This window comes from Pipistrellus kuhlii, unplaced genomic scaffold (assembly GCF_014108245.1).
Source record: "Pipistrellus kuhlii isolate mPipKuh1 unplaced genomic scaffold, mPipKuh1.p scaffold_m20_p_1, whole genome shotgun sequence".
Lineage (NCBI taxonomy): Eukaryota > Metazoa > Chordata > Mammalia > Chiroptera > Vespertilionidae > Pipistrellus > Pipistrellus kuhlii.
Genome location: NW_023425404.1, coordinates 36,376,121 through 36,403,836, shown reverse-complemented (window position 1 = coordinate 36,403,836; position 27,716 = coordinate 36,376,121). Strand labels below are relative to the sequence as shown.

Below are 27,716 nucleotides of genomic sequence, written 5' to 3'. Positions count from 1 at the left end.
TTGAGTTCGACACCCCTAATCTAGAGCATCACAATGTCCTCAGTTCCCTCAGCCTGGACTGGACTGGAAGCGCCACACAGGGGACAGGAAGTACTGGTCCATCCGTACTTGTCCACCGGGATGAAGGACGAGGCATCAGCAAGACTAAAATGTGCAGGATGGTGGGCGCTGCTCAAAAAGGGGCCAGAGAAGCCCATTGTATGGATGCGAGAATGAGGCTGGAGCTACCAGTAAAGCCCATCTCTCTCCTGCACACCCAGTGCCTGAAGAGTCCCCATGGCAGCCCTGAACCTGGCCAGCGCCTGGGCCACAGAGGCCTCTGTGGGCTGCACCTGCAGGAAGGGGCTCCCCGAGGAGAGAGGGGCGGGGGAGGTCAGGGAGAGGGCCTGGGAGTCCATGGGGAGCTCAGTGGGGGGCGGCTGAGAGGGGGCTCAGGCAGCACAGCGGCGCCAGACAGAGGCCTCTGTGTGTCCGAGGCCCCGTCACGACACCCAGATATCCCCGAGTGCACACCTATAGTCCAAGGTGCTTTGGGTTGCGGGCCAGTGGGGACAGGTGCCCTCTTCCGGTGATTCTACCCGGAGCCTGAGCTGTCCCATCAGCCGGCCAACCAGCTCCAGGAAACTGAAGAACCCGTGAGTCTGGATAAAGGGAACCCTGTCGGGAAAGGTGAGGCCCCACAGGAGCAGGAGACTCAGGTGGAGCCTGAGGACGGGAGGAGCTGCCCTGGAGGTGCCTCCGGAAAGGGCATGTCTTGGGCAAGGGATGGGTGAGAGGGACAGCCAGTGATGGCGCCCAGGGTGCCTCACCAGGGAGAGACTTTGCCCACAGGCGCTGGGTGGGCCTGTGTCCTGATTCCTGGGCTCTGAAAGGGGCTCCATAGCCTGGGCTCCCCCAGAAACGGGAGCTTAGCCAGCTTGAAAGGTGACCCCCGCACCCCAGAATCCTCTCCACCGAGGAGGCATCCATCCCTCTGTGTTCTGAAGGTCACTCTCTCCTTGAGGGGTTGATGTTTCTGAAAAGACACAAAAGCGATGATGCCTCAGGACAGCGGCTCCCAGCCAGCCCCCCCTGCGGAGTCAGGGGCCTCGCGGGTGCCCCCCCACACACCTTTCCCCAGAAGGATGGGCTCATCTCCGAGCCCCTGCCGTCACCACCCCCCGCCCTGGTGGCCAGGATGACATGCCTCCTCGGCTCCCCGGACAGAGGCTTCCAAGCACAGTTCACCTTCAGGCCCCGTGTCGCTGGCCCAGGTGCACATAAGAGATGTTTGTTCAAAAAGATCGGGGGAAGCTTTAGTTTAAGACAAAGGAGCAGCAGTCCTGGCTGTGTACTGACTGCATTCCTTCGGTGTGCCCTGAGAAGAGCCCATGATGCTCATTTACCTGCTCCAGAGAACAAGTCGTAGATTAGGGACCGTGACCAACGCATGTGGAATGAGGCGACTAAACCCACGAAGCACAGAGGGAAGGGCCCGGCCAGCTCCCCGCAGGCAGACACCCCCCACCCCCGGGGCCTCCCAGCTGCACCGTGCCCGCTGCTCACTCCCACCCAGCTCAGGACAGCTCTGGGGGCCTTCCCCAAAAGTCAGCATGGCTCAGCTTCGTGTTAATTTCCTGGCACATAGTAGGTGTCCTCTGAATGCCTATAGAAAGTTAATAAATGCAGACACCAATGTTGCACCAAAGCAGATCCTGAAGGCGGAAAAAAGCTAAATATACCCAGCCTCAGTCCTGGAGTTTTAGCAGCAATACCTCCTCCATCCCATGGTGTGTGTGTGTGTGTGTGTGTGTGTGTGTGTGTGTGTGTGTCTCACACATGTCTACGATCTCAATTTTGAGAAGTTGAATATTAATCACTTCTATTAAAAAAAATATGTTCGCGGCTCCTCCATCCTTCAGGGTGTGCTTGAAAACGTGCCACGTTTAAATTCAGCATGGATTCTGCTCATCTTGCAAGAGATGACTAGGGCAGATGCTGCCAAGCCTCTGCTGTCCTTCCACGGTGACATCGGGGCTTGGCAGGCCTGCAGGAGGGGAAAGGCTGGGGTGTCCATGGGGCAGCACTGGGCTCTGACCAGCTCCTGCCCTGACCCCCTCCCTCCCTGTGGGATCTTGGGAAAACCCACCGGATCCGGGCCAGGGCTCACACCTGCGCTGTGGTGCACGTAGCAGGCATGCAGAAACCTCGGTGCATCAGTGGTCCTGTCACGTGTGTGTGTGTGTGTGTGTGTGTGTGCAGTGTCTGCACATCCCAGAGTCCAGGTTAGTCCCAAATTCAAATATTCTCTCACCATCCCCTAAATGCAGCCACACAAGTCAGAAACACAAGTCCAGGTTTGGGGTTCAAATGGATTGTTGCCCCGTTGGACTGTGCGTTATTTTTCTCCAAAACTTGTACAACTTAAACCTTCCCTAAGACATAATGAGCAAAAAGAGAGAGGGGAGCGGGTGTCTATAGAAGTGGAGCTCAGGAGGGAAAGTTCAGAGACAGACAGAGAGAGAGAGAGAAAGAGAGAGAGAGAGAGAGAGAGAGAGAGAGAGAGAGAGAGAGAGAGAGAGAGAGAGAGAGAGAGAGAGAGAGAGAGACGGGGCAAAGGCGATCACTGACAGTGAGCCTCCCCGGGACAGACTTCACTCTGCATCTACCAGGTCAATGACAGAGGGCCGCTGGGTGGGTGTGACTTGGCCACCCAGGGCTCTGTCCAAGAACCCTCCCTTTGCTTTAGCATCGAGCATCCCCTCTCCTCACCTCCAGACACCAGTGCTCCCCCCTTTTAAAAAGTTCATAAATACGAAGTCCCGTCACTCTGAGCCAACTCTCCATCGCTCCATTTTGCTCAACTTTGGAGCCCAGCTTCTGTCCTGAAACGGAAAAGGAGGTAAAAACCTTAAGTCGCTCCGCCATCCTGTGGCCCCAGAAAGAACTGCATCCTTCACGCGGGACAGAAGCCTTGCTAGGAAACAATGAAAACAATTTGTCTCAAGACAAATACAGTGTTTAATCCACAGTAGAAATGAGCACCGCCCACGTGGTTCCATGGTAGATGTTCACAGGGGAGAGCTGCCTGCTTTCATACAGTTATCCACAACGACCACGTGTGAAAGGGAGCAGTTTGCCTATTTCTGGGAGCTTTGTTCTACAGAAGGGTGTGGTTGGAAGCCACCTCGGGGTTTGTCCAGTTCATCCTCCCGCCTCAGGAAAGGATGCTCTTCGGCCTGTCCAGGGGAAACATGTGTATCTGGAGGAAGTGTCATGATCTCCTGACAGCACACACACATGTGAGGGTCAGGGAGTCAGAAGGTTCTCCCTGACGTCAAACCCAAATTCCTACTGTAACCAAGTCCTACCAAGAGCAATCCCATTTGAATCAAATAATGTGGCTTCAAGTCCTAGGGTTGGTACTCACTTGCTCTGAGCCTTGTTTTTCCCATCTGTGAAGTGGGAGGGATAAGAGTCAGGCCCCATGATGGTAGAAGTATCAAATGATACACTCTTTTTTATTATTATTATTATTATTGATTTTTTACAGAGAAGAAGGGAGAGGGAGAGGGATAGAGACTTAGAAACATCGATGGGAGAGCAACATCGACCAGCTGCCTCCTGCACAGCCCCTACTAGGGATGTGCCCGCAACCAAGGGACATGCCCTTGACCGGAATCAAACCTGAGACTATTCAGTCTGCAGGCCGACGCTCTATCCACTGAGACAAACCGGTTAGGGCAAATGGACATAGTACTCTTTGCAAAAGTGTGTTGTAAGGCTTCCAGGACAGAGAAAGCGTGGCACCTGGACCCTCTCATCAAGGGTTTCAAAGTGGCAGAGTCATTCCCTCCCGGGGCAGGTTGCTCAAAATTAGGTTCTCGAACGCAGGGCCGGGAATGGGAAAGAATGGGTCAGAGAGGGTAGAACTGGCAGAATTCATCATCTCCCCTGCACAGGCAGCATGCTGAGAGGGGCCCAGCCACAGTGCAGGAGCCACTGACCTGCGGATTAAGTGTTTAAGACAAGCACAATCCCCCTCACCCATGCATTGCCAGGGCAGGCGCAGTGCCGGCCGGGCAGGGCAGCCAGCACCAGCTCTGTGCCAGAGGGCTCGCCCTAACCCGGGAAACATCCGGTGTGGATTTTACGGAAGTTCTGGTTTCCAGTATTCCGGTCCACTGTTGCCATGAGGACATATGTGCTTAGAGGGGTCTGACAAGCGGGGTTCTGGAGATATAGTTCCCCAAAACCCTGGCACCCATCCTAATGCATTCCTGCAGTGCCCTTTTTGAAACAAAGAGAAGATGGAAAATGAAAAACCTTTATTGGGATTTCTGAAACTCCAGTCCTAAGGCATAGGGCTTTCACGGTTCCCCCACTCTCTTCAGGGAGTCGGAGGGAGCGCTGAACCCCAAGATGGACCCAGAATCCTCCAGAGTTTAAAAATGGCCCCAACTGTCTCCCTGGAGGAGGATCAGGAAAGACCCCCTGCTGGGAGGACTGGCACCGCTGGTAGCTGGGCGCCCCCTAGTGGAGGACCAGAAAAAAGGCAAGCTGGAGAAATGCAGTGAAACCTGAACAGGCAAAGCAAGCCCAGGGAGGTTTTGCTCCCGGTTCTTTCTCTCTGCTCTGCTACAGAATTGCCAGCGCACATCTGCTTCCACGTTGGCTGGCAGGCGGGCTGCGGTGCCTTCTACGACCCAGTTCGGGGAACGACCTTTAATTCATAACAAATCCCAGAAACCTTGGAAATTTTTCTGAACAGCAGCTCTCTCCACCTCCAAGAAAAACAATGAAGTTGGGTTTTTTGGGAAGCCGGGCTCCCTTGATGTGTTTCGCACATGGTTCTCCTGGTCCAGGGGACTTTGAAATCTGGGCATCGAGTCCAGGCGCAGCCCTTTCAAATAGGAGGTCTGAAAGCCGAGACAAATAGTGGCTGTTCTTTTTGAAATGCGGCACTTCATTTGCAGAGCATTTTGGTCTTTTTTTTATTGGTCCCTTTAAAGTGTAAACTTCATCCTGCAGCGCACACCCCGTCCTGTGAACTGCATTCCAGTAATGCTTCAAGCAGATGCACTCTGTCCTACTTGTGGGCATGCAGGGAGGGGGGCCTACATTCCCATGTAAATATAAAATTGTCAAAAACAAAATCATTGAAGCATTATGTAATAGCTTTTAATATGTGCCTCTGATAGAGCTTTTAATTTTTATGTATTTATTTGAGAGAGGAAGAGGAAGGGGAAGAGAGAGAGAGAGAAATATATCAGTTTGTTGAATTTATGCACTCATCAGTTGATTCTTGTGTGTGCCCTGACTAGGAATTGAACCCACAACCTTGGCATATTGGGACTATGCTCTAACCAACTGCATTACATGGCCAGGGCCTCTGATAGACTTTTGCAGTTAATTTTGGCATGGTTTTAGATACTGATACAATCCACTAAACGTCATAACAGACTTTGAACATGGATATTTAATGAAAATACTGAGGAAAATTATAAAATTAAAGACCACTTGGCTATAAGTATTTACTTGATTCCTCCGAGCATTGCACACAATGCCAGACACATCACACCTAGAATCTGGTTTACTTTCAACACCTCCGCGTCACGGGCCCGACCTCCATCTTCTTGTTAAGGAATCTAAGCTGAGCGGCTCTGTGGCTGCCGGGATTCATGCCCTCCGGTCAGCAAGCCCAGGACCTCCCCACTCTGCTTCCCTGCCTCCGGCATAAATGCTATGCGTGCTGGCAACCCACTTCCGAAATACCGGAAACAGAAGATGCTGACTGAGTAAAAAAATTTAAGACACGTAGAATTTCAAATCAGAAAGGTCAGATTAAAATAACGAACATTATACACTGATGAACCAAAAGATAGATATAGGGACAGTAAAGCAACAAGCAGACTGTCAAATTACAGTGGGGAGGGTAGGGAGATCTGGGGGAGATAATAGATCAACCGAAGGACTTGTATACATGCATATAAGTACAACCAATGGACACAAAACTCGGGGAGGGAGGGTATGTATGGGAGGAGGGGGGCAATGTTAAAATATGTACACAGATAATAATTTAATTTAAAAAATAAAAATAAAGTAAATGCTTAAATGGAAAAGGATGTATGTTCACTGCAGCATTATTTACAATAGCCATGATATGGAAGCAACACAACTATCCATTGATAGACGACTGGATAAAGATGTAGTACGTATATACAATGGAATACTCCTCGGCCATAGAGGGCAAAAATGAAATCTTGCCATTTGTGACAATATGGATGGACCTACAGGGTATGAGGGAAATGAGTCAGACAAAGAAAGACAACTACCATATGATTTCACTTATATGTAGAATCTAAAACACAAAACAGAAACAGACTCATAGAGAACAGCTGGAGGGGTGGGGAAGAGTGAGAAAGCTGAAGGAGCCCTGGCTGGTTTGGCTCAGTGGATTGAGCATCAGCCTGAAGACTAAAGGATCCCAGGTTCCATTCCCGTCAAGAGCACACGCCCTGGTTGCAGGCTCAATCCCCAGTAGGGGACATGCAGGAGGCAGCCAATCAATGATTCTCTCATCATTGATGTTTCTATTTCTCTCTCCCTTACCCTTCCTCTCTGAAGTCAATAAAAATATATATTCTAAAAAGCTGAAGGGGAGTAAGAGGTTCAAATTTCTAGTTATAAAATAAATAAGCCAATGGGATTAATGTACAGCACGGGGAATATAGTCAATAATATCATAATAACCGTGTATAGTGTCAGATGGCTGCTAATATAATTTTATATATTAGCTATATTTTAATTTTTTTTTAAAGGGAAGCATGTTGCACAGAGACTCAGCATAAAGTTTTCATACAAAGCTGCCTTTATAAAGGAAATGTGTCCGAAACCGGTTTCGCTCAGTGGGTAGAGCGTCAGCCTGCAGACTGGGGGGGTCCCAGGTTTGATTCTGGTCAAGGGCATGTACATTTGTTGCGGGCACATCCCCAGTGGGGGGTGTGCAGGAGGCAGCTGGTCGATGATTCTCTCTCATCGACGTTTAACGCTCTATCTCTCTCCCTTCCTCTCTGTAAAAAATCAATAAAATATATATTTTTTAAAAATAAAATAAAAAGGAAACGTGGTCCAGTCCAATTACACAGACACACTCGGAACCTCGAAGACCCAAGTCAAATGTGCACAGGGCAGTGGCGACGGCTCCCCGGGGACACAACGTCCACATCTACCAAGAAGCACAGCTTTTGAAAAACAGGTTTGAAAACATAGCGAGATGCTCCTGCAGAAAGACGTGGGTGTTTCTCGGCAGGACTTCCTGAAACATTATAAATAATGTAAGACAATAGCTTAATATGATTAATTAATCTTAAACTTCGCCTTTCCTAGCATTAAATGCCTCCCGACTCAGGGCCCGGCTGCGCGTCTGGAAGGAATTTCGTTAGCATTTATAAGCTGTCAGTGGAAACACCTTCTTGAGGGACCCAGGTGATTATTTTCATTCCAGAAGCCAATTCAGCGTTTATAAAAGGTAACTAACTCCCTCAGTATGCCCGTCCATATTGTTTTTTGCATTAATAAGACTCAGCTTCCTAATTTAATTCCGAAGTATACAATTCAAGTGTGTTTAGATGAATAACAATTATGCACATAACAACATACAAGTTTCCTGCAAGAGAACTGAACGAAGGAAGCTTCATCCTCGATATCCCGAGAGCAATGGAAATCACAGTTGCCTCCGTCTGACTGCTTCCTCCTCGTGGTGGTGCCTCCGCAGCCCACTGACTGGTCACGGAGGCAGAGGCTGGTGCCTTCCGGGCCCCCACCCGGCAGCGCGCGGCCCAGGGAGGTGCCCACCAAGCCTGTCGGCTGGCCTGTGCTGACAGTTCCCCGCCAGCCCGACCCACTCTGTATACCGTTTCTGACCCCTAGAAAAGTTTCTAAATGTCAAAGGTCCCTGCCGTTCTTTCAAAGAACTCCAAGCTCATTGCAACTGGGCGTTTTCATTCAAGGTTCAAACGGCTCAGCCCACTCAGGGGCCCGAAGGGCTTTGAGAGCCAGCCTGCTCCGTCTCCCCCCCCCGCCCCCGCCCCCGAGGAAGAGGCCCGCCGAGGCGAGGCGAGGGCAGCCCCACTCCCTCTCCGGCCTTCCCCCTGCGAACCCGGGCCCCTCTCCACACCCTCACATCACAGAAGGGCAGCATTTTCGAGACACAGAACCGATCTGCTCTGTCCCCACAGCTCACCAGCTGCTGCCCCAGCCTCGCCGTGGGCCAGTCCAGACAAACAACCAGCCGCACGAGGGGCGTGCCGGGCCCAAGGTGGATGAGCTCAGAGTCTCTCCTTCTCAGCGGCTGGGAACTGGAAAGGGGGCAGAGCACAAAGGGAACTGGGGGGAACAGAGGGAAGATACATGTGGGGTCAGATGCAGGAGGAGGAGATTCGCCTGGGCCTCTCCGAGACAGCCCAGAATTGTGCCCGCTCTCCCCCTGAGATGACCAGCCTGAGGGGGCCAGAGCCATCCTGACTGTACGGGGCGCAGGCTCTTCATGCAAAGGCCCTTCCAATACTCCGTCCCAGGAAGGACAGCCGACAGGGCACGCTTCCTCTGAGAGCCACAGAGTGGAGCTGACCTTCTGTAGGAAGCCACGGGATCCCTGTTCATCTTTGTTCGGCCAAAGAGGCCGAAATAAAGCAAATGTCTCTAGAAGCAGCCAGCTGACTGCCCAAAGCCCTGGCTCCTTCATGAACTGGATCAGCCCCGATGCCTGTCCGTTCCCAATGTGGGGGCTCTGCTTTAAAGGAGGGAGAGCTCCCGCTGACATGGTGAGCTCCTGGCCAGCCAGCGATGCCACCTGGGGCTGGCTGCCACGTGGCAGTGCCACGGGACGGCCCGCAGAAGGTCTGAGCGTTCCGAGTCCCACCCAGACTCCCATCGGCCATCCTGGATCCAGACGCCGTTTCTCCCCAGGAAACCTCACTACCCGGGGTGGCCACGGTGACTCAAGCCAGGCTTCTGCTCCATCGGTGAAAGGAAGTTAGGTAGAGCTAATTAACGGTGTTAAGTGCCACTTGAATTACCTTTCAAGCATTCTCAATTACCTGAGGAGCGGCGATTGACAATCATTTGAGTGCATGAGATATGAATGAACTTCAGTTCACTCACGTGGGTCCCTGGAGTCCTCGCCAGACCACACTCCGATAACCTCGTGCAAGTGGCGCAGCCATTTGTACCGGAAAGTGATGGAACTGACCTTCCTTCCGGCTTCCCCGCCAGCCCGTCCGACTCCGTGTACCTTCAGCGCGTACTGCATAGATTCCCATCTCCAAGGGGACGTGTGAGGTCTGGCTTCCCCTCGCCCTCTGACGGGGTCGCCCCTGGGCCTCCCAAGTTCATGGTTCCCGCTTGTTGCAGCCGCCCTCACGGGTCAGAATCAAGGCCACCACTTCTCTGGGAGACCCTCAAAGGTCGAAAATCTCATGTCAAATTTCAAGATGCCAAAAACATCGGGCACAGCATAACCATTATGGCTTGTCTCGGTTTAGGTTCTTGCAAGGGTATTTCTTAGATCACCTGAGCTCACACATCTAGAGGAAACAATGAACAACACAAACAGACCCAGAGAAAGAGAAGCAGCGATCGGACTCTCAAACCTCAGAGGGAAAGTAGGACCTGTGTGCATGCATATGGGCCTAGCCAGTGGCCATGGACAACAGGGGGGTGAGGGCATATGTAGGGAGGGATTTGGGATGGGAATGGGGGAATGAGGATGATTATGTGATACCATAATCAATAAAAAATAAATTTTAAAAAAGTCTCTGGCAAATCAGTTTCTTCTAAGGGGAGAGAAATTCGTGTTCGCCTGTGGGTTCCTCCTGGCCGCCCTGTGTGGGGAGCGTGGGGGAAGCAGAGGCTGAGGGTTCGCCTCTTCAGAACGTTCAGTTTTTCTGCCGAGACCGGTTTGGCTCAATGGATAGAGCGTCGGCTTGGGGACTGAAGGGACCCGGGTTCGATTCCGGTCAAGGGCATGTACCTTGGTTGCGGGCATATCCCCAGTAGGGGGTGTGCAAGAGGCAGCTGATCGATGACTCTCTCTCTCATCGATGTTTCTAGCTTTTTATCTCTCTCCCTTCCTCTCTGTACAAAATCAATAAAATATATTAAAAAAAAAAAAAAAAAAAAAAAAAGAACGTTCAGTTTTTCTTAACTGGTCCCCATTTTCGGTGCAGCACCTCCCTCTGCCCACCACTGGGTCACCCCAGAGTGCAGGAGCCCGAAGGGTCAGTCTCCCCAGGTACCACTGTCCCACCCACCGCACCCCTGCGCAGCCTGCAAAGTCCAGGGAAGGGATGTTGGTCTGTTGGGGAGGCTGCGAGAAGTGCGAGCTAATTACTCATTTTAAGATTTTCGGCGAAGCCTCCTGTTGTCCGTTCACCCACACCATAGCTTCTTACTGTTTTCTAAGGCTCCTCCGCATGACAGCTGCTCTCTGCTTTTCGGCACCACCCCCCCACCCGCACCCCAGTCTTCGACCAAACCCTCTGGCTTTGCCCTACCCGGTTTGTTTGGGTGGAGGGTGGGGAGCCAGAAGATAGGCGATAGGTGGAGGCATTCCAAGTTGCTTATTTAAGGGGACACTGCTGGGTGGACCCATCACATCCTGGAGCCTGGAGCCTTCCTCCTCTCCAGGTGGTCCCCTGCCTCCTGCTAAGACCCAGGCTGCTTCACCCTTCCCTCACTCTTCTTCGCACAGCCTCCACTCTGCACTCTCACTAGGCCAGGCCTTCCCTTAGAGAGTGTTGTGGGCTCCGGTCTGAGGCAGCCCTAGCTTCTTTCTGGGCTCAGTGCAAGGTGGGGTGGGGTGGTGTCCACCTCGTCCGGCTGTGCTAACCCAGTTTACACACCTCAGGACCACAAGGCCATGCCTGCCTGCCTGCCTTCCTACCTTTCTTTCTTCCTTCCTCCCTCCCTTTCTTCCTTCCTTCCTCCCTCTCTCCCTCCCTCCTTCTTTCCTTCCTTCCTTCTTCCCTCCCTTCCTCTCTATTCCTTCCTTTCAAACATGAAATATTTTGAGTACATAAAGTGTGAAAAACAGTCTCATAAACACTTATATACCACCTGCAATTAACAGATGTCAACATTTTGCATTTTTGCTAACAACCACTCACTTTGCTTTTGAATGAACAAATCACTGCAGATAGGCCATCCTTCTCCTGTCCCACATCTCCTCTCCCTCCCGCTTCCCAGAGACAGCCCGTGTCCTAAAGCTGGCGTGCAGAATGCTCATGTGCCTTACATTCCTTGCAACTTATTTTCACTCAACATTTTGTTTTGTAGGTTGTGTGCATGTGTGCAGAGAAGAAGTCGAGTTTATTTCTTAGGGCTGCTGGTTTAGTATTGTTGGCATTTTTTTTTTTAATCTACTACTGATACCGTTGTTTCGACGTTTTGTTTTTAAAGTGCTGCAGTGAACATCCTTGCATAGCTACTTACTTTGTCTTTACTTGTTTGAGAGTTTCTCGAGATTGGACATCTAGAGTGGAATTGCTGTTGCATGCGCTCAGCTGTGGCCAAATGGCTCTCTGCAGCGATTTCACATCCCATCAGCTAAGTTCCGCTGTGTGTGTGTGTGTCACCATGTCCCGTGAAGCGTCACCTGTTCCCAGACATGTCTGTTTCTGCCAATCGGACAGACACAGAAGAGGTCTCAGTGCCTCCGTGTGCACCTGCCCGACCACTTCCAGACTCTCTTTCCTGTGAGCTCTCTGGTCACAGTCTTTGCCCATTTTTCTACCGGGTTGTTTTCTTTTCTTTCTGAGCTGAAGCAGTTTGTCATGTATTTTCAATATTGACCCTTTGTCAGTTATGCAGAGGTTTGTAAAGATTCCTTCCTGGCTTGCACCTTGTCATTTACCCTTTTTTAAATTCATTTTTATTGATTTCAGAGAGGAAGGGAAAGGGGGAGAGAGAGAAACATCAATGATGAGAGAGAATCATTGATTGGCTGCCTCCTGCACACCCACTACTGGGGGCCAAGCCCAAAACCCGGGCATGTGCCCTTGACTGGAATCGAACCCGCAACCCTTGAGTCCACAGGCCAAAGCTCTATCCACTGAGCCAAACAGGCTAGGGCTGTCATTTACCTTTTTAATGGCCTTTTCTCTCAAGAAAATTCTAGCTTCCCAAGACCAGGAAGATATTCTCCTGTATTTCCTTCCGTACACTTTAAAGTGCTGCTTTGTATGTAGGTCTCTGATAGTCCTGGTATTCACTTCAGTGTGTGGTCTCGGGAAGAAATCTGATGTTATATTTTGTCATATGAACACATCAATTTCCCAAGCAATATTTATTGAATAAGTTTATTCTTGCTGACTGAAATTGTGTGTGTGTGTGTGTGTGTGTGTGTGTGTGTGTATAGCATTTTAAATTTATTTCACTTGTAACATCTAAAACTTATGTTCTTTTTAAGGCTCATTTTCAGTGTGAGAAGATGGCTAATGGCTTTTACTCCACATGAATGTGAAAATGTTTGGGGAATTTAAAATCAGCCAGCATGGAGAAAGAGAGCAAAGCAATATTTAAAGGAAAAATGAAAGAGCAAAACAGTCTTTATGTGTGGAGAGGGCAAAACAGTTTAGCTCCCGAGAAATCCATAAGAAAGAAAAGATTTGAAATATTATTTCCATTTTTCAAATGACAACGTAATAGAAAAGATGTGAATCTGGATAATTATCCACGTTTGAAACTAAATTTAGTCCTTGCTAATTTATAAAGTCTAGATTATTCTATTCAATGAAATGGAGATGTATTTAGTATGCCTCCTTTCTCCCTTATCCTCCTGAGCTGGAGGTATCCTGTCACGTGGTGGGCACAGACCCTCAGCCCCTAGTCAGCGTGGGGCCTGCCTGCTGGAGGACACAGCATCAGCTGCAGAGCGTGCGTCCCTCCCCTTGTTGTTCACAGGAGAAGTTGGGCAGATTTTTTTTCATTTTTATATTAAGGTATTATCTGTGTACATATCTTACCATTGCCCCCCTAACCCACTCCCATACATGCCCTTACCCCCCAGAGTTTTGCATCCATTGGTTATGCTTATATGCATGCATACAAATCCTTCAGTTGCTCTCTTATCTTCCCCACATCTCCCTAACCTTCCCACTGTAATTTGACAGTCTGTTTGATGATTTACTGTCTCTTTATCTTTTTGTTCATCAGTTTATAATATTCTTTAATATTCATAAATGAGTGAGATCATGTGGTATTTTTCTTTCATTGACTGGCTTATTTCACTCAGCATAATGTTCTCCAATTCCATCCAGGTTGCTGCAAATGGTAAGAATTTCTTCTTTTTTATGGCACTGTAGTATTCCATTGTGTAGATGTATCATAGTTTTCTGATCCAGTCATCTGCTGACGGGCACCTAACAGCATAGTTTACAATAACTAAGATTTGGAAAGTTGGGCAGATTTTGCGAGTCATGGGGAAATATCTCCTCATCACTCTGGAGGTCTGATTTCCAACAGCTAAAAATCACACTGTTCTGCCTTCTTTTCTAAAAGTTGGGGGGAAATGGGATGTTCCCTTGCTCACCAGGGTTGTTGGCATTCTTCAGCTCCTGAAAATTTATTGAGGTAAAATGTATATTAACAAGGAACCATTTTAAAACTTATAATTCAGTGGCATTTAAACAACCACAGCCTCTCTCTCGTTTCACAAATTTTGTATCATCCAGAAAAACCCAGACCTTTAAGTCAGTGTTTCCCAAACTTTTGACATATGCATACCCCTTCTATAATTTTCATAACACTGAGTACCCCTCGTACTCATGAGAACGTAGAATTAGGCGCAGCCAAGCACAGTGCAGTGCATATCCTCCCAAACTCCGGTGCAACGTGTACCCCCACCAAACTCTTCCCGTACCCCTGGGGGTACGCGTACCACACTTTGGGAAACACTGCAAGTAATCACTCCCATTTCTGCCATGCCTGGCAACGGCCAATCTGCTTCTGTTTCTGTAGGTTTGCCTATTCCAGATAGTTAGTATAAAAGGAACCATGCAGCGTTTGGTGCCTGGCTTCGTTCACTTACTGCAATGCTTTTGAGGCTCCTCCTTCTCATGGCATGTATCAGTAGTTCATTCCTTTTCATGGCGAGTAACAGTCCAGTGTGCACGTACACTACCGTTTGTTTATCCCTTCACCCTGATAGATATTTGGGCTGTTTCCACCCAATGGCCCTTTGTATGCCATAGCGTCTATGGCGTGTGGGGATGGTTTCCGATTTGGATGTGTGACAGTTAACTGGTTAATTATTATGAGCCATGCTGCCGTGCTTGACTGGGAAGTAATGTCACCTTTGAGGATAAATGAACTAGAATATATAAATCACTTACAACAGTGCCTGGAACCTAGTAAGAATCACATGTTTTGTTACTATTCTTATCATTTTATTACCTATTTCCCTATATATCTATACGTGGGTCTGTTAGTCTCTATAATTGTTTCATTTCGCTCTCTATTTCTCTGAAAATATAACATTGTTTTAATGACTACAGTTTTTCTAGTGAGCTTTACAATCTGAAAGAACAAAACACGCCTCCTCTTCCAACTGATTTGAAAATGTTTGGCCTTGTATTCTTCCATGTGACATTTCACAACAGCCCTCAAAGTTCCACACAAAAAAAATACTAGAAAAGTTTGAGTATGATTACTCTTTAGTCAGTCTTGCCATTTATGAACATCGTATAACTTTCCATCTGAGAAAATTTAAACTTTATTTCAATAGGATTTTAAAATTTTCTCCATAAGTGCCTTGCATAGTTTTGATAAACTTCTCATACAAATTTGTAGCTACTTAAAGTGGTATTTTAAAGCTTACCAATTTTTCTACTTCCATTGTTTCTTGTATTTTATTCCTTTTAAGTTCAACCTCCTTTTTCATAATTTTTTAAGAAAGGCCCTGATTAAAGGCAGCTGGGCAGATAGTTGGTTTCTCCCGACAATTTGTGGCTACCCCATTGTCTCCACAATGCCATTTTTGAGAATTCTGTCTGTCTAACGGTTGATCCTTTGTCAGTAATGTTTTCTTCTGGTTGTTTTTTTTCTGTGTTTCTCTTTGTGTTGCATAGTGATAGTTTTAATCATGTATATTAGATTTAGATTTATTCTTATTTATCCTGCTCTAGGCTTACTTTGTTTCTGGCATTTATCAAGTCCTATCTTTCATAAATTTGGAACATAGCAATCTTTTCTGTAGTCTCTCCTTCTAGGACTTGGGTTAGAAGTATATTGGACATTCTCATTCTATCCTCTGTATTGCTTAAGTTCTCTTTTATAGTTTCCATCTCTTCTATCTCTGCTGTATACCAGGAAATGTGTTGTTAGTTCTATTTTCTAGTTCACTAATTCTTACCTCAGCTGTGTTTAATTTACTATCATGGCTGTCAATTGACTTTTTATTTTAATAATACTTTTCATTTCTAGAAGATCTATTTGGTTCTTATTCAAATTTATCACTTTTTTATAGTATCTTACCTTTAATCTTTCTTTTTAATTATGTCTGTTTAATACTTTTAATCCTTTTTTTAAAACTATATCTGTTTAATATTTTTATTGGATGCTTCTTTTCCTAATTTTTTAGCAATCTAATCCTAGCAGTGATTTTCTGATTTGGTAAATTAATCCATGCAAATTAACCCACATGGTTAACATTTGTAATCCTGCTTCAAATTTCAGATGACAGGGCTAGCCCCAAGGGAGTTTACTGAGAGGGTGATTGTCTTAGTCCATTTGAAAAACTGTAACTGAGTGGCCTATAAGCAACAAACATTCATTTCTCACAGTTCTGGAGTCTGGGCAGTCCAAGACAAAGGTGCTGGCAATTTTGGTGTCTGGTGAGAGCCCACTTCTTCATAGATAAGACAGTGCCTTCTTGTTCGGTCCTCACATGATGAAAGAAGAAGGGATGTTTACTGTAAAAGGAATCATACAAAATTTTATAAGGGCTCTAACCCCACTCATGAGGGCCCCTCCTTGTAACCTATTCAACATGAAATTTTACAATTTCAACATGTTAATTTGGGGGAGGACATAAGCATTCAGTCCATTGCAATGATACCTTATGGAGATGCATCCTCAGACAACTCAAGGTCACTGCTGAGGGCATTCCTCTCCAGAAGAAGAGCAGGGTTCCATTTGCACAGCAATACCAGGACTCCAGGCCTGGCCAGTCCTCCTCACAGGTCACGCAGGGGGTCTCTTTTGGCAGGTGACTCTCTCAGTTACCTGCCCTGTCCGGGTGCAAGCCATTCTCACATGCAAAGACTAGCAACAATATCTCAAATTTCCTCTTATTTTTCTATTAGAGTTTTTTTTAAAATATATTTTATTGATTTTTTTTTTTTAACAGAGAATAAGGGAGAGGGATAGAGAGCTAGAAACATCAATGAGAGAGAAACATCAACCAGCTGCCTCCTGCACACCCCGTACTTGGGATGTGCCCGCAACCAAGGTACATGCCCTTGACCGGAATTGAACCTGGAACCCTTCAGTCTGCAGACCAATGCTCTATCCACTGAGCCAAACCAGTTTTGGCCTGTTAGAGTCTTTGTGGTATTTTTTTAAAGCATCATTATTTAAAATATGTATTTAATGTCTATGAGGATATTGTGAGACAGAGGGACTAAAAACTTGAAGTTACATATCTCACACTTCAAAATAATGATTACAAACTCATCAGTATATGTAACATCCTTTGGAATCACAAGAAGGCAGATCTGGTCCAAAGGTCTTATTTTCAAATGAATAAACTTGGGTTGTGGAGTAAAGGAATTTTTTCCAGGGTCTTTTGGTTTTTCAATTTATAGTATCAAACAAATTCACTCTTAATTTTAGAAAAAAAAAAAAGATAAAAGGGATAACTCAATCTTCTTGTATAAGTAAAAGTTACCAGATTAGTAGATTACAATAATGGGGAAAAGTATTACAAAATGCAACAATTTCTATATATATATAAAAGCCTAAGCAACTGAATAACCAAATGACGGGTCAACGGGTCAACACTCAATGCAGGAGCTGCCCCTGGTGGTCAGTGCGCTCCCACAGCTGCTGGGCTCATGCTTAGCAAGTGCAGCTATGGTGGCATGAGCCTCTCGCCCCTCTGCTGCAGTGCTCCCGGGAAGCAGATGCAGTGGGGCTGGGATGAGCAGGAGTGGCATGATGCCCATCCAAGACTTGGGCTCCTCCCTGGCTACCTGCCACTTAGCACATCGGCCTGTGAGTATCAGGCCGAAACCAGCAGTCCTACATCCCACAATGGGCCCCAGATTGCAAGAGGACACAGGCCAGGCTGAGGGAACCCTCCAGTGCATGAATCCATACACCAGGCCTCTAGTATCCTATCTAATAAAGGAGTAATATGCAAATTGACTGTCACTCCAACACACAAGATGGCTGCCCCCATGTAGTCAAAGATGGCTGCCCCCATGTGGACACAAAATGGCCACCACAAGATGGTCAGCCAGGGAGGGCAGTTGGGAAGGACCAGGCCTGCAAAGGAGGGCAGTTGTGGTTGATCAGGCCAGCAGAGGAGAGCAATTGGGGAGGACCAGGCCTGCAGGGGAGGGCAGTTGTGGTTGATCAGGCCAGCAGAGGAGAGCAATTGGGGAGGACCAGGCCTGCAGGGGAGGGCAGTTGGCGGGGAAGAGGGGGACTATGCCTTAAGGGGAGGGCTATTAGGGGAAATCAGAATGGCAGGAGCAAAGTTAGGCATTAATCAGGCTAGCAGGGGAGTGGTTAGGGGGTGATAAGGCACGTAGACAGGCAAGCAGTTGTGAGCCAGCAGTCCTGGATTGTGAGAGGGATGTCTGAATGCCCATTTAGGCCCAATCCTACTGGGATCGGGCCTAAACAGGCAGTTGGACACCCCTTGAGGGGTCCCAAATTGAAGATCCAGGCTGGACTGAGGGACACACGCACACACACACACACACACACACACACACACACACACACACACTCACACACACCATGCATGAATTTCGTGCACTGGGCCTCTAGTTTTATATAAGAAACTAATTTAATAGGTTGGGATAGCTACTATTAGGAAATTGTTGGAAAGTAGGGAATTGTCCAGGTACACTCTGCCTTCAACACTCAGATCAGGGCACCACATCTGAGAGAGACATGGATCATCTTTTATGTTTAAGGGAGAGCCATGGAGATTGTGGGATGATTGAAGTTATGTCTAAACAGGGGTCATTTAGGTAGAAAGAGAAGAGATCTTAGACTTATGTTTTACTGAATGAATAGTAGGAAAAGAGGCCAGCCTTCAATTCTATCATGCAGCACTTGTACCTATAGGCTTCCATATACAGAAAAAGAGTTATTCTTATTCTTGGGCTCCAGGGATTTGGGACTGAGTTCAATGGATGGAAGCCACATGAAAACAGAATGATGTTGAATATAAAAACCTTCCAACCATAGATTATTGTAATTCTATGAACTTTAAATGCAACTAAAACAAAGGCTCCCAAGTGAATTATTTTCCCTCCAAAATGAGTGACATATTAAAATTCATCCACTTATAAAAATAAGCATTACTGGTACTTCTAAAAGAGCTACATTATAATTCTACATCAATTGATTGAGGCATTAATTTTAAGCTGAATGGGCAATATATTCTTATTCAACAGTCTGAGTCATGGGTAATAAGTCTTTATGGCCCTTATAAAAGTGTGTTTTCAATGGTACCCATTCACCATCTGGATTATAGTAACAGTCATGCAAGAGTTCCACTCTGTTTATTTGGGGTCAAATCAAAAGGATTATTTCCTAGGTCTCTAAATTCTTACCACAGAAATCTTTTACATGGGCAAACAATTGTTTCCTGCAATGTATTTGTGTTCAGTAATTTCAGGTATATTAAAATGTCACATAGACCTTACAACTATTACAGAATTTCTCAGGAGTATGACTCCATTATCTTGATTTTAAAACAGCAACAACAATCTATTACTAGTATTTGAATAACCCAGTTACTGATATTCAAATGACTAGAGTCCAGTAAATCTTTGACAAAGAACTCTGTTCATCTGCTAATTCATACTCTTTAATTTTTTTTTTTTAATTTTATACTATTTTTGAAAGTGTGAATCGCCCTGAATTGAATGAAGGAGGGAAGAGTTGGTCTGAACTGTCAAAGTAAGTTAAGAATCTCTCAGGCGGGGGGCCTTCCCCTGGCGCTGTTTGCAGCCCCCGTCACCCTCCCCAGTTCCCCACTTGCCATTGGGAGCCTGACAGCTGGGGGAGGGACTGGGAGGTCGGCAGCCTGCTCGCCAGTTCTGACCCCCTCACCCCAGTTCCGCCTGCTCCCCGGTCCTACCCCACCACAGGTTGTCCTCTGTGTGTGAGGCCACAGGCAGGGTGGGGGCCTTGGCCTGGAACCACCCACATTCCCCACAACCCACCCCAGGGTCCCTGTTCCCCAGTGGGAGATCGGAGCCTGCCAGCTGGGGAAAGGGACCAAAGGTGGTCAGTGCACCTCATGGTGACTGGTTGAGTGGTCGTTCTGTCATTATGGTTGCTGGGCTTTTATTATAGAGGACTAGAGGCCCAATGCATGAAATTCATGCAAGAGCAGGCCTTCCTTCCCCCAGCTGCTGGCACTGGCTTCCCTCTGGTACCCAGGACCCAGCCTTCCCTCTGGCCAATGGCACACACCCAGGACCCAGGCTTCCCTTGCAGCCCCCCACACACACACTCCCACGCCCCCGGTCAGGAATGATGTCCTAATTAGCATATTACCCTTTTATTATTATAGATAACATGATGTCCTGTGCTTAAAACTATCATTTCCCCTTGGCAAGCCCCTAACTAGTTGCAAACTCTCTAATGGTTTGATTATGGGACAATGCCATGCATTTGATTCTTCTATTCTGGCTGTGCATTAGAAATAGAGGAAAATTTTATGTTTTATCACCCAAGTTTTTACTTCCTAATTTTTATACCTCTAAGGCAATGTTTCCTAGTAAACTGCCACAATATTAGATCATAACTAAGAATTCTCTAAAAAAAAAAAAAAAAAAAGTTTAGATTTCAAGTGATATTATAGGAAATGCCTAAAACAGACATTGATAACTGGGATAGAGACATAAGGTTCTAAAAAAAATCCAAGAAGCCAACACTGGCCATATTCATTCTCATTTGATGTAGGTATCATTGCTTCTGGGCAGAAAGGAGGAAGAGGTGGAAGTAACAGAGGGAGCTTGGTAGATGGTGGATCATAATTCCAACTCCTACCTCACCATAGGTTCTTGGTAAACCATTTAGTGTCTTGTTTCTGTCTCATGTATTAAATTCATTAATTGGTAAACCTTTTCTGTGAAGGGTCAGATAGTAAATACTTTAGGTTTTGTCGTCCATATTGTCTCTGTCACAACTACCCAACTCTGCCATTGGAGTGCAGGAACAACCATGACAAATGCAAATGAATGAGTGTGGCTATGTTCCAATAAAGTTTTATTTACAAGAATAAATTATTTGGCTCATGGGCTGGGCTGTAATTTGCCAATCACTAGCATATCTACTTACTACAGAGAGTTTAAAAAGAGAGAAGTAGCCAAAGCCGGTTTGGCTCAGTGGTAGAGCATCGGTCTGCGGACTGAGAGGTCCCAGGTTCGATTCCGGTCAAGAGCAGGTACCTTGGTTGCGGGCACATCCCCGGTAGGGGGTGTGCAAGAGGCAGCTGGTCGATGTTTCTCCCTCATCGATGTTTCTAGCTCTCTAGCTCTCTCCCTTTCTCTCTGTTAAAAATCAATAAAATATATATTTTTTTAAAAAGAGAAGTATCATAAAAAGATAAAATTATGAATAAAGGAGGAAGGCATAAATGAAGACGAGAGGAACCTGCTTATTCAGAGAAAAACTTGAGTTCTAGACATTTTCTACAAAAAAAATAAACCCAAAGACTAATATATGAAATCAAATATTGATTAAAATTATTTATCATAGAATTTAAACCCCAACTGGGAAACTTAGCTTTCTAGTCAATCTCTGGGGCAGTCATGTGATTGTTTTTCCAAGTTAAAAGGAATACTACAGAATTAAATCCTCTATGTAAAGTGTCCACTCTTTTTTCAGTAGATACTATCAACCTAGAGGGATCATGCTGGCTTTTTCATTGCTACTCTAATTACTTTAGAGGTCAATTCTAAAAACCCTTACTCTACCAGATATTTACCTAATTAGTATACAAGAGGGATAGAAACCATGACTATATTCCTCTGTTTTACATTTTTTTCTCATTTCCACAAATCTTTATGATGCACTATCATATGACATTTCAGTTTCCTATATGTCAACATCAATTACTTTGAACACCTTATCAAAATAATTTACCAGCATACTGTAAAATGGAACATTAGCACAATCCCTCAGGGTTTCTCCTATGTTTATAATTCTTCTACAACTTGGGAAGCAACTTGAATGGATTGATCATTTTGAGAGGATACAGACCTATTATAATCTCTTACCTGAAACTCTATGTGTTTCAGGATATGATCCTTTCAAATTTGAGGAGAGCAATATGGCCTCCTCTGCCACATAACTTGTACAGCTCCAGTGAAGCCTGTGGCAGCACCCCATAACCAAGGATATTAATTCTGCTACAGTCAAACTCATTTATACCAAATAAAGACCACAATTAGCCTCGCGTCAGTTCCGTTCAGAATTTTGCTGTCAGGCATATTTAGTTTCAAACTTAGGAAAAGCCTTTTGGTTTTCAGAGCTATTTGAATTTTGGTAAGGGACTGTGGGTCTGTACTATGTACAAACACACACAAAAAGCCTTTCCGGCAGCTTTTCCAGTTCAAATACACCCACAATGTTGAGTATGTGAATGCTACAACCTGTAGCTGAAGAAACTTTCAAGCATGAATTCAAGAATAAGCCGGAATTCTTACACTGCAGGCACCATTACCGAGAGGAACTTGCTCCCTCTGCTAAAGGGGCTTTCCATTTCCTTTCAGAGCCAGTGCAGCACAGAGCACACTCTCATCAGCATTAGTGGACAGTCTGGCAGGGATTCTCAGCCAAAAAGGCTTGTCCCTCGAGGACAGGTGATTCTGACATGAGTAATCTATCCTTTCAAGCATGTCAGACTCGAGGCATGCGGCCCGCAGGCTGCGAGTTTGACATGCTTGTAAATTAAGACTCTTTGGTTTCCTCACCAATAAAAAGACAGTTCTAGTTTGGACAGCGACTGCAATCCTGTACTTTAACTGGCATTTATATTTGTATCTCTTCAAGAGATTATTTTAAGTCCAGAACATTGATTTTTAGCCCTGGCTGTACCTTAGAAACACATCTGGAGTGTTGATAAAAATACAGACAGACAGGCCTGGCTGGTGTGGCTCAGTGGTTGAGAGTCAACCTATGAACCATGAAGTCACAGTTCGATTCCTGGTCACATGCCGGAGCTGTGGGCTAGACCTCCAGCAGGGAGTATGCAGGAGGCAGCTGATTGATATTTCGCTCATTGATGTTTCTATCACTGTATCCCTCTCTCTTCTTTTCTCTCTCCAAAAATCAATGAAAACATTAAAAAAAAAAAAAAAAAGATACAGGCAGCACTAGATCAACACCCTTAAGAGACCCAAAGCATCAAAAAGATAACAGTTTTCCTCATACATAATTCAGAACGAAAGCAATACTCTATCACAAAACTCATGTAAGGAAATCTATGCCCTGATCTCCCAGTGGAGGAAGGAGGCGGGAGATGGGACCAAAAAGGCAGAGACAGAAAGACAAATTGGATGGTGGCCTCCCACCCTGCCACGCAGTTGAAGGTCCTACAAGGCTTCAGAGTCTTCAAGCCAAAATCCACAGTCAGAGGAGCTCTCGTCTCCAGGAATGTGCCTGCCCTTGTCTTCACTGTCAGTGTCTGACGGACACCTCAATGCAAACCCAGCTGCCATGCAGTGAGGCAGCTGAGCCCTAGGTCAAATACGTTCTCTGTCGTCTTCCAGTATTGGAGCTCTGTGCCAGATAGCCAAGGTGGTAAAAGGGGCTTTCCCTGACTAGTGTCTTATAAAGCCCTCCATAACTCTCTTTTTTTCTTTTTTTATTGAATTTATTGGACTTTCAAGTGTACACTTCTACAATACATCATCTGTTGATTGTATTGTGTGGTCACCATCCAAAGTCAAGTCTCTTTCTTACCATTATCTCCTCCTTACCCTTTTCTACCTCCCCCCACCGACTCCCCGTTCTCCCTCCCCTCCTCAGTCAGAGGAAGACAAACACCATATGATTTCACTTATACGTGGAATCTAATGAACAAGATAAACAAACAAAATAGAAACAGACTAGTAGGTACAGCTGCAGAGCCCTCCATCATTATTAATCAAACTTCTCACTATCATAGGATTGGAAGAGGAAAGGGGTAAAGTAAAATGTTACTGGAATATTTAAAACAAACTCACACTTGTAAACAATGTACCAAATATTTTATTTCTCTCAGTAGTTCATATGCAAATAATAAACTCTCAAAGCATTTTGAAAACACAAAAGACATTATTATACCTTACTAAAAAATTATTTCTGTCCCAGGGGATTAAATTAAAATGTTACCAATATTTAAAAATTCATTTATAAGGTAACTTGAGCTGGGACTGGTTTGGCTCAGTGGATAGAGCATCGGCCTGTGGACTGAAACGTCCCGGGTTCAATTCCGGGCAAGGGCATGTACCTTGGTTGCAGGCACATCCCCAATAGGAGGTGTGCAAGAGGCAGCTGATCAAAGATTCTCTCTAATGGATGTTTCTAACTCTCTATCCCTCTCTCTTCCTCTCTGTGAAAAATCAAAAATATATATATATTCATATATATATATATATTTATATATATAGTAACTTGAGGTGAGGAATTCATAGGTTTCTTCGTTCAATGTTTTGTACATGCCATTCGTACAATAAAATTTCTTAATATTTAGGGCACTGTCAATAACTATCATTCATATGAAAAATATATATATCAGATTCCTGATTAAGTCAGTTGTAAAATACAAAATACAGCACACTTGCTATGAAATTCTGTTTGTAATGTTCCTTTTCACAAACTGCAATTAACTACTGATGAATTCTGTTTAATCCTAGAAGTTTTATAAATGATACTTTTCTTCACAGAAAAAAAAGAAAGATGTTGAAAAGACAGCAGAGATCACCACACTATATAAAAGTCAAATATTTAAGGAATCAGTTATTGCATCCTATTTTTTGGAATCTGCAGTAAATAATAACTAGAGAAAAAAATTAGCGTTTTAAGGCCAGTTCCCTCAAAACACATATATACCAATTATGTACCAGTGTTGTTATATATGCCTTATTTTACTTCTACATAAAGCAACTAGAGATTTTTCATTCTTCCTATTAAGTATTTAAAATAAATTTCTAGGCTTGCATTATAACTGTTCATTTATAATGCCCTTCAGGATCTTTCAACTTACGGAGATATAAAACCATGAAACTTTTCATACTTCTAAGTCTTTAAAACTTAAAGTGCAATATTTTCATGTATCAGAAAATTATAATTGTGCCATATAAATTCATTTTGAAAGAACATGTAAACAATTTCCAAAATTTTGTGAATGATACATAATAGGGAGCAGAGCACTGATATTTTAAGTTTTGATTTTTCATATGTCTTTATATTATAATGCAAGTATAATAAAACCAAAACATTTTTATAAGGAGAACAATGTTTTCATGAGGAAAAAAAAAAAAAAAAAGAAACGTCATGTCTCCCTTTAGTGGCTTTTCTTCAGTCAATTGCCGCATTTACCAAAAACGTTAGTTCAGTTACTGAACAAAGTATCCAATATTTGTCCAAAGGTTTGTCCAAAACCTCTCAAATAACAATCTCATCTAAGCTCCTTTCTTCTTCTCAAGTAAAGGCTTTAATTAAAAACAAGTCTATTATCATTTGATTCACAATATTAACATCAATGAAAATTTCACTCAGTTGGAGGTGATGTTTCTTTAAGGGTCTGACCCATTCGGTGGCACTGTAGAGTGGATTATTAACATACAGGTGGCTATAAAATTAGTCAAAACCAAAGGAAAAGAACATGGAAAACCAAGTATCCAGCTATTCTAGAAAAAAAAAAAAAATCTACAACTAAAGAATTGCTTAAAAATTCTCTTTGGTAAGATACAGAAGGGTGGTTCATAGACAAGACAGATGACTGATTTTCTCCCAGGAGCAGCCTTAGGATCTGTGATTACAGGTTCTTAGGGCCTGAGAGGTTTCAGTGATGACTGCCTCCTCAAGTTCTGCTGGTATCTCATTGACTGTGCATCCTCAATGGCATGGCATGCTCTCTGCAAAATAAAGTATTCATTATAAATGGTAAAAGAGAAGTACAGGCTAATTTGGTGGAAGAGAAAGATACAAACGCAGGTGCTGAAACTTTCCATACAGGTCTAAGAGCCAAGGACAAGAATATACCTCATGTGTAATGCAAAATAAGACACTTCTGGCACACTGAGCCTAGTATATTATTTTAAGCTCACATATATGCATCCAAACATAACTGGAAGATCTTTTGGAGAAATAATTGGTATTGGTAACAATAACCTATTTTTAAAATACCTTTCAGCTAAAAAACTTAGGGGATGTTCTTTGAAATAAGTTGTTTACCTCTGCTGTGGTGGTATCCAGCAGGTAAATTTTCCGGAGACAGCCTTGATTGGCACTATCTTTTTTGTGGAACATACCCTGATCCTAAGAAAGAATGACAGGAAAGATTATTCTGGGGATGAAGAAAAAATTCATAATAACCTTTAAGTGGATGCTTAAATGTCAACTCTATTTTATAACCATACAAAATACACATAGTCAGGTAGAATAAAAAATAAGTCATTTTGGTATAAGAACAGTGGTTCCATCTGTGAGTTGTTATAATTTGTGAAATTGGAGGAGCATACATCTATCTGTATAAAATAATGACTTTTTGCAAGCTATGGTATTTACCATCACATCTGCCAAATCAAAAAACCCTTCCTTCATTTCCTTGGCTGATAGATAAAATTCTTATACAATGTAAAATACATGGCGTCAATTCTCAACACTGATATGAAAGAAAAGTGATAGATAAACAAGGAAACTGTAATATATCTGCAGAGTGACACATTCTTTCCTAGCTTGAAAACTATGTCTCATATACTAAGGCATGCTACATTTTGACATTTTGCAAGGAGGGAAGATTGGAATACAAAATACTGTAGTTTCATGGTAGTTTCTTTCATTTGTGAACTTCTATGAAAGAAAACATAAATTAAAAACTAATAGTACTTGCACCTCTATTAAATTTTATGATAAATCTTTTTCAGATAGATTCAGTAATGGAGATAACATCATTACTGTTCAGGAAAAACACCATCTTTGAAGTGAAAATTTTTAGTTTCTTCTAAAGAGGTCAAAATAAATTTATCATATATAACAAAAAAAAGTGTGTGTGTATGTGTGTGTGTATATATATATGAGAGTAAAGTGAGAACTAAGCAAAAGATAGGCTATCACTTTTGCTCATTACCTGCTATATAATTAAAGTTTTTCCTTAGAAAATGAAGGGAAGTAAATATAATACTTGGAGGTATTATTACATACCTCAATTGTTTAGTATTCTAAAAATGCTAAATATTATAAAACATGGATGTTTTAGACATTATATTTATAATAACCCTCTAAATGCCTCAAAATTTGAATCTTTCCAGAAGTATCTTAAATTAGAGCAAAATAGGTATTCATATGAAATTAAAAAGATCTTTATTTACTAATGCTTCATTCTCCCCAAAAAGGAAGTATCAGCATCCCAGAATTTTCAGTAGATAGAATTGATATTTCACTCCACACAATCAAGGACTGCCAGAAAATAAAGTACAGTATACCAATAAATCAATTACACCTTTTCTTACATTTCAGAAAATAATAACAATCCTTCAAATATTTTGTGTAGTTAACTGTAATTAAAAAAAAAAAGTCAAAAAACATTGGTTTCCACTCATTTAACAAATTCCTGGCTCTAAAAATGTAACTCAAATTTTCTTACCTTAACTGAAATGTTTAGCAGGTTTCCATTGACACTAGGAGGAAATACAAAATCTTCAAATGGATACTGCCAGTCTATGCACATAAGGCCAAGAATTTCAACCTCCTTTATACACAACACTCGCCTATTTTGCAAAAGGAAACAAAAACATACAGGTAATGATAAAGACTGTTAATGATTATCACTAATATTTTACTCTGCTGGATAAAACAGGTAGTACTCAGTAAACAATATAACCTGGCATTAAAAATAGTACGCTTCATGCCGAGACCGGTTTGGCTCAATGGATAGAGCGTCGGCTTGGGGACTGAAGGGACCCGGGTTCGATTCCGGTCAAGGGCATGTACGTTGGTTGCGGGCATATCCCCAGTAGGGGGTGTGCGAGAGGCAGCTGATCGATGACTCTCTCTCATCGATGTTTCTGGCTTTCTATCTCTCTCCCTTCCTCTCTGTACAAAATCAATAAAATATATTTTTTTTAAAAAATAGTACGCTTCACATAAAAAGTCTAGATAAAGAGCAAATATGGCACCGACCAATTAACAAAGCAGACTTTCAAAAATTCTGCTTCTGCTAATCTTGCAAAATTTACAAAAGTGTTATTTTTTTTAAACTGAGCAAAAAACTGAAA

The 27,716-nt window shown here is 44.1% G+C and overlaps 1 protein-coding gene and 1 long non-coding RNA gene across 3 annotated transcripts in view; one reads left to right on the top strand and one right to left on the bottom strand.

The window, feature by feature from the left end:
• Window positions 1–23,482: 23,482 nt before the first annotated feature.
• Window positions 23,483–24,189, top strand: LOC123652384. Its single transcript, XR_006741705.1, has 2 exons — window positions 23,483–23,632; window positions 23,886–24,189. It is a non-coding gene; the product is annotated as an uncharacterized LOC123652384 (long non-coding RNA).
• Window positions 24,190–24,679: 490 nt separating this feature from the next.
• The window catches only part of VPS13C (vacuolar protein sorting 13 homolog C), a 170,478-nt gene continuing 167,441 nt past the window's right edge, over window positions 24,680–27,716 (bottom strand). For both annotated transcript variants that reach the window (XM_036440069.2, XM_036440078.2), the window contains 3 exons: window positions 27,086–27,209; window positions 25,675–25,758; window positions 24,680–25,355 (listed from right to left, as the gene is read on the bottom strand). In XM_036440069.2, the coding sequence (XP_036295962.1) occupies window positions 25,266–25,355; window positions 25,675–25,758; window positions 27,086–27,209 (298 nt within the window). In that variant the 3' untranslated portion in view covers window positions 24,680–25,265. The remainder of the gene's footprint in view (window positions 25,356–25,674; window positions 25,759–27,085; window positions 27,210–27,716) is intronic.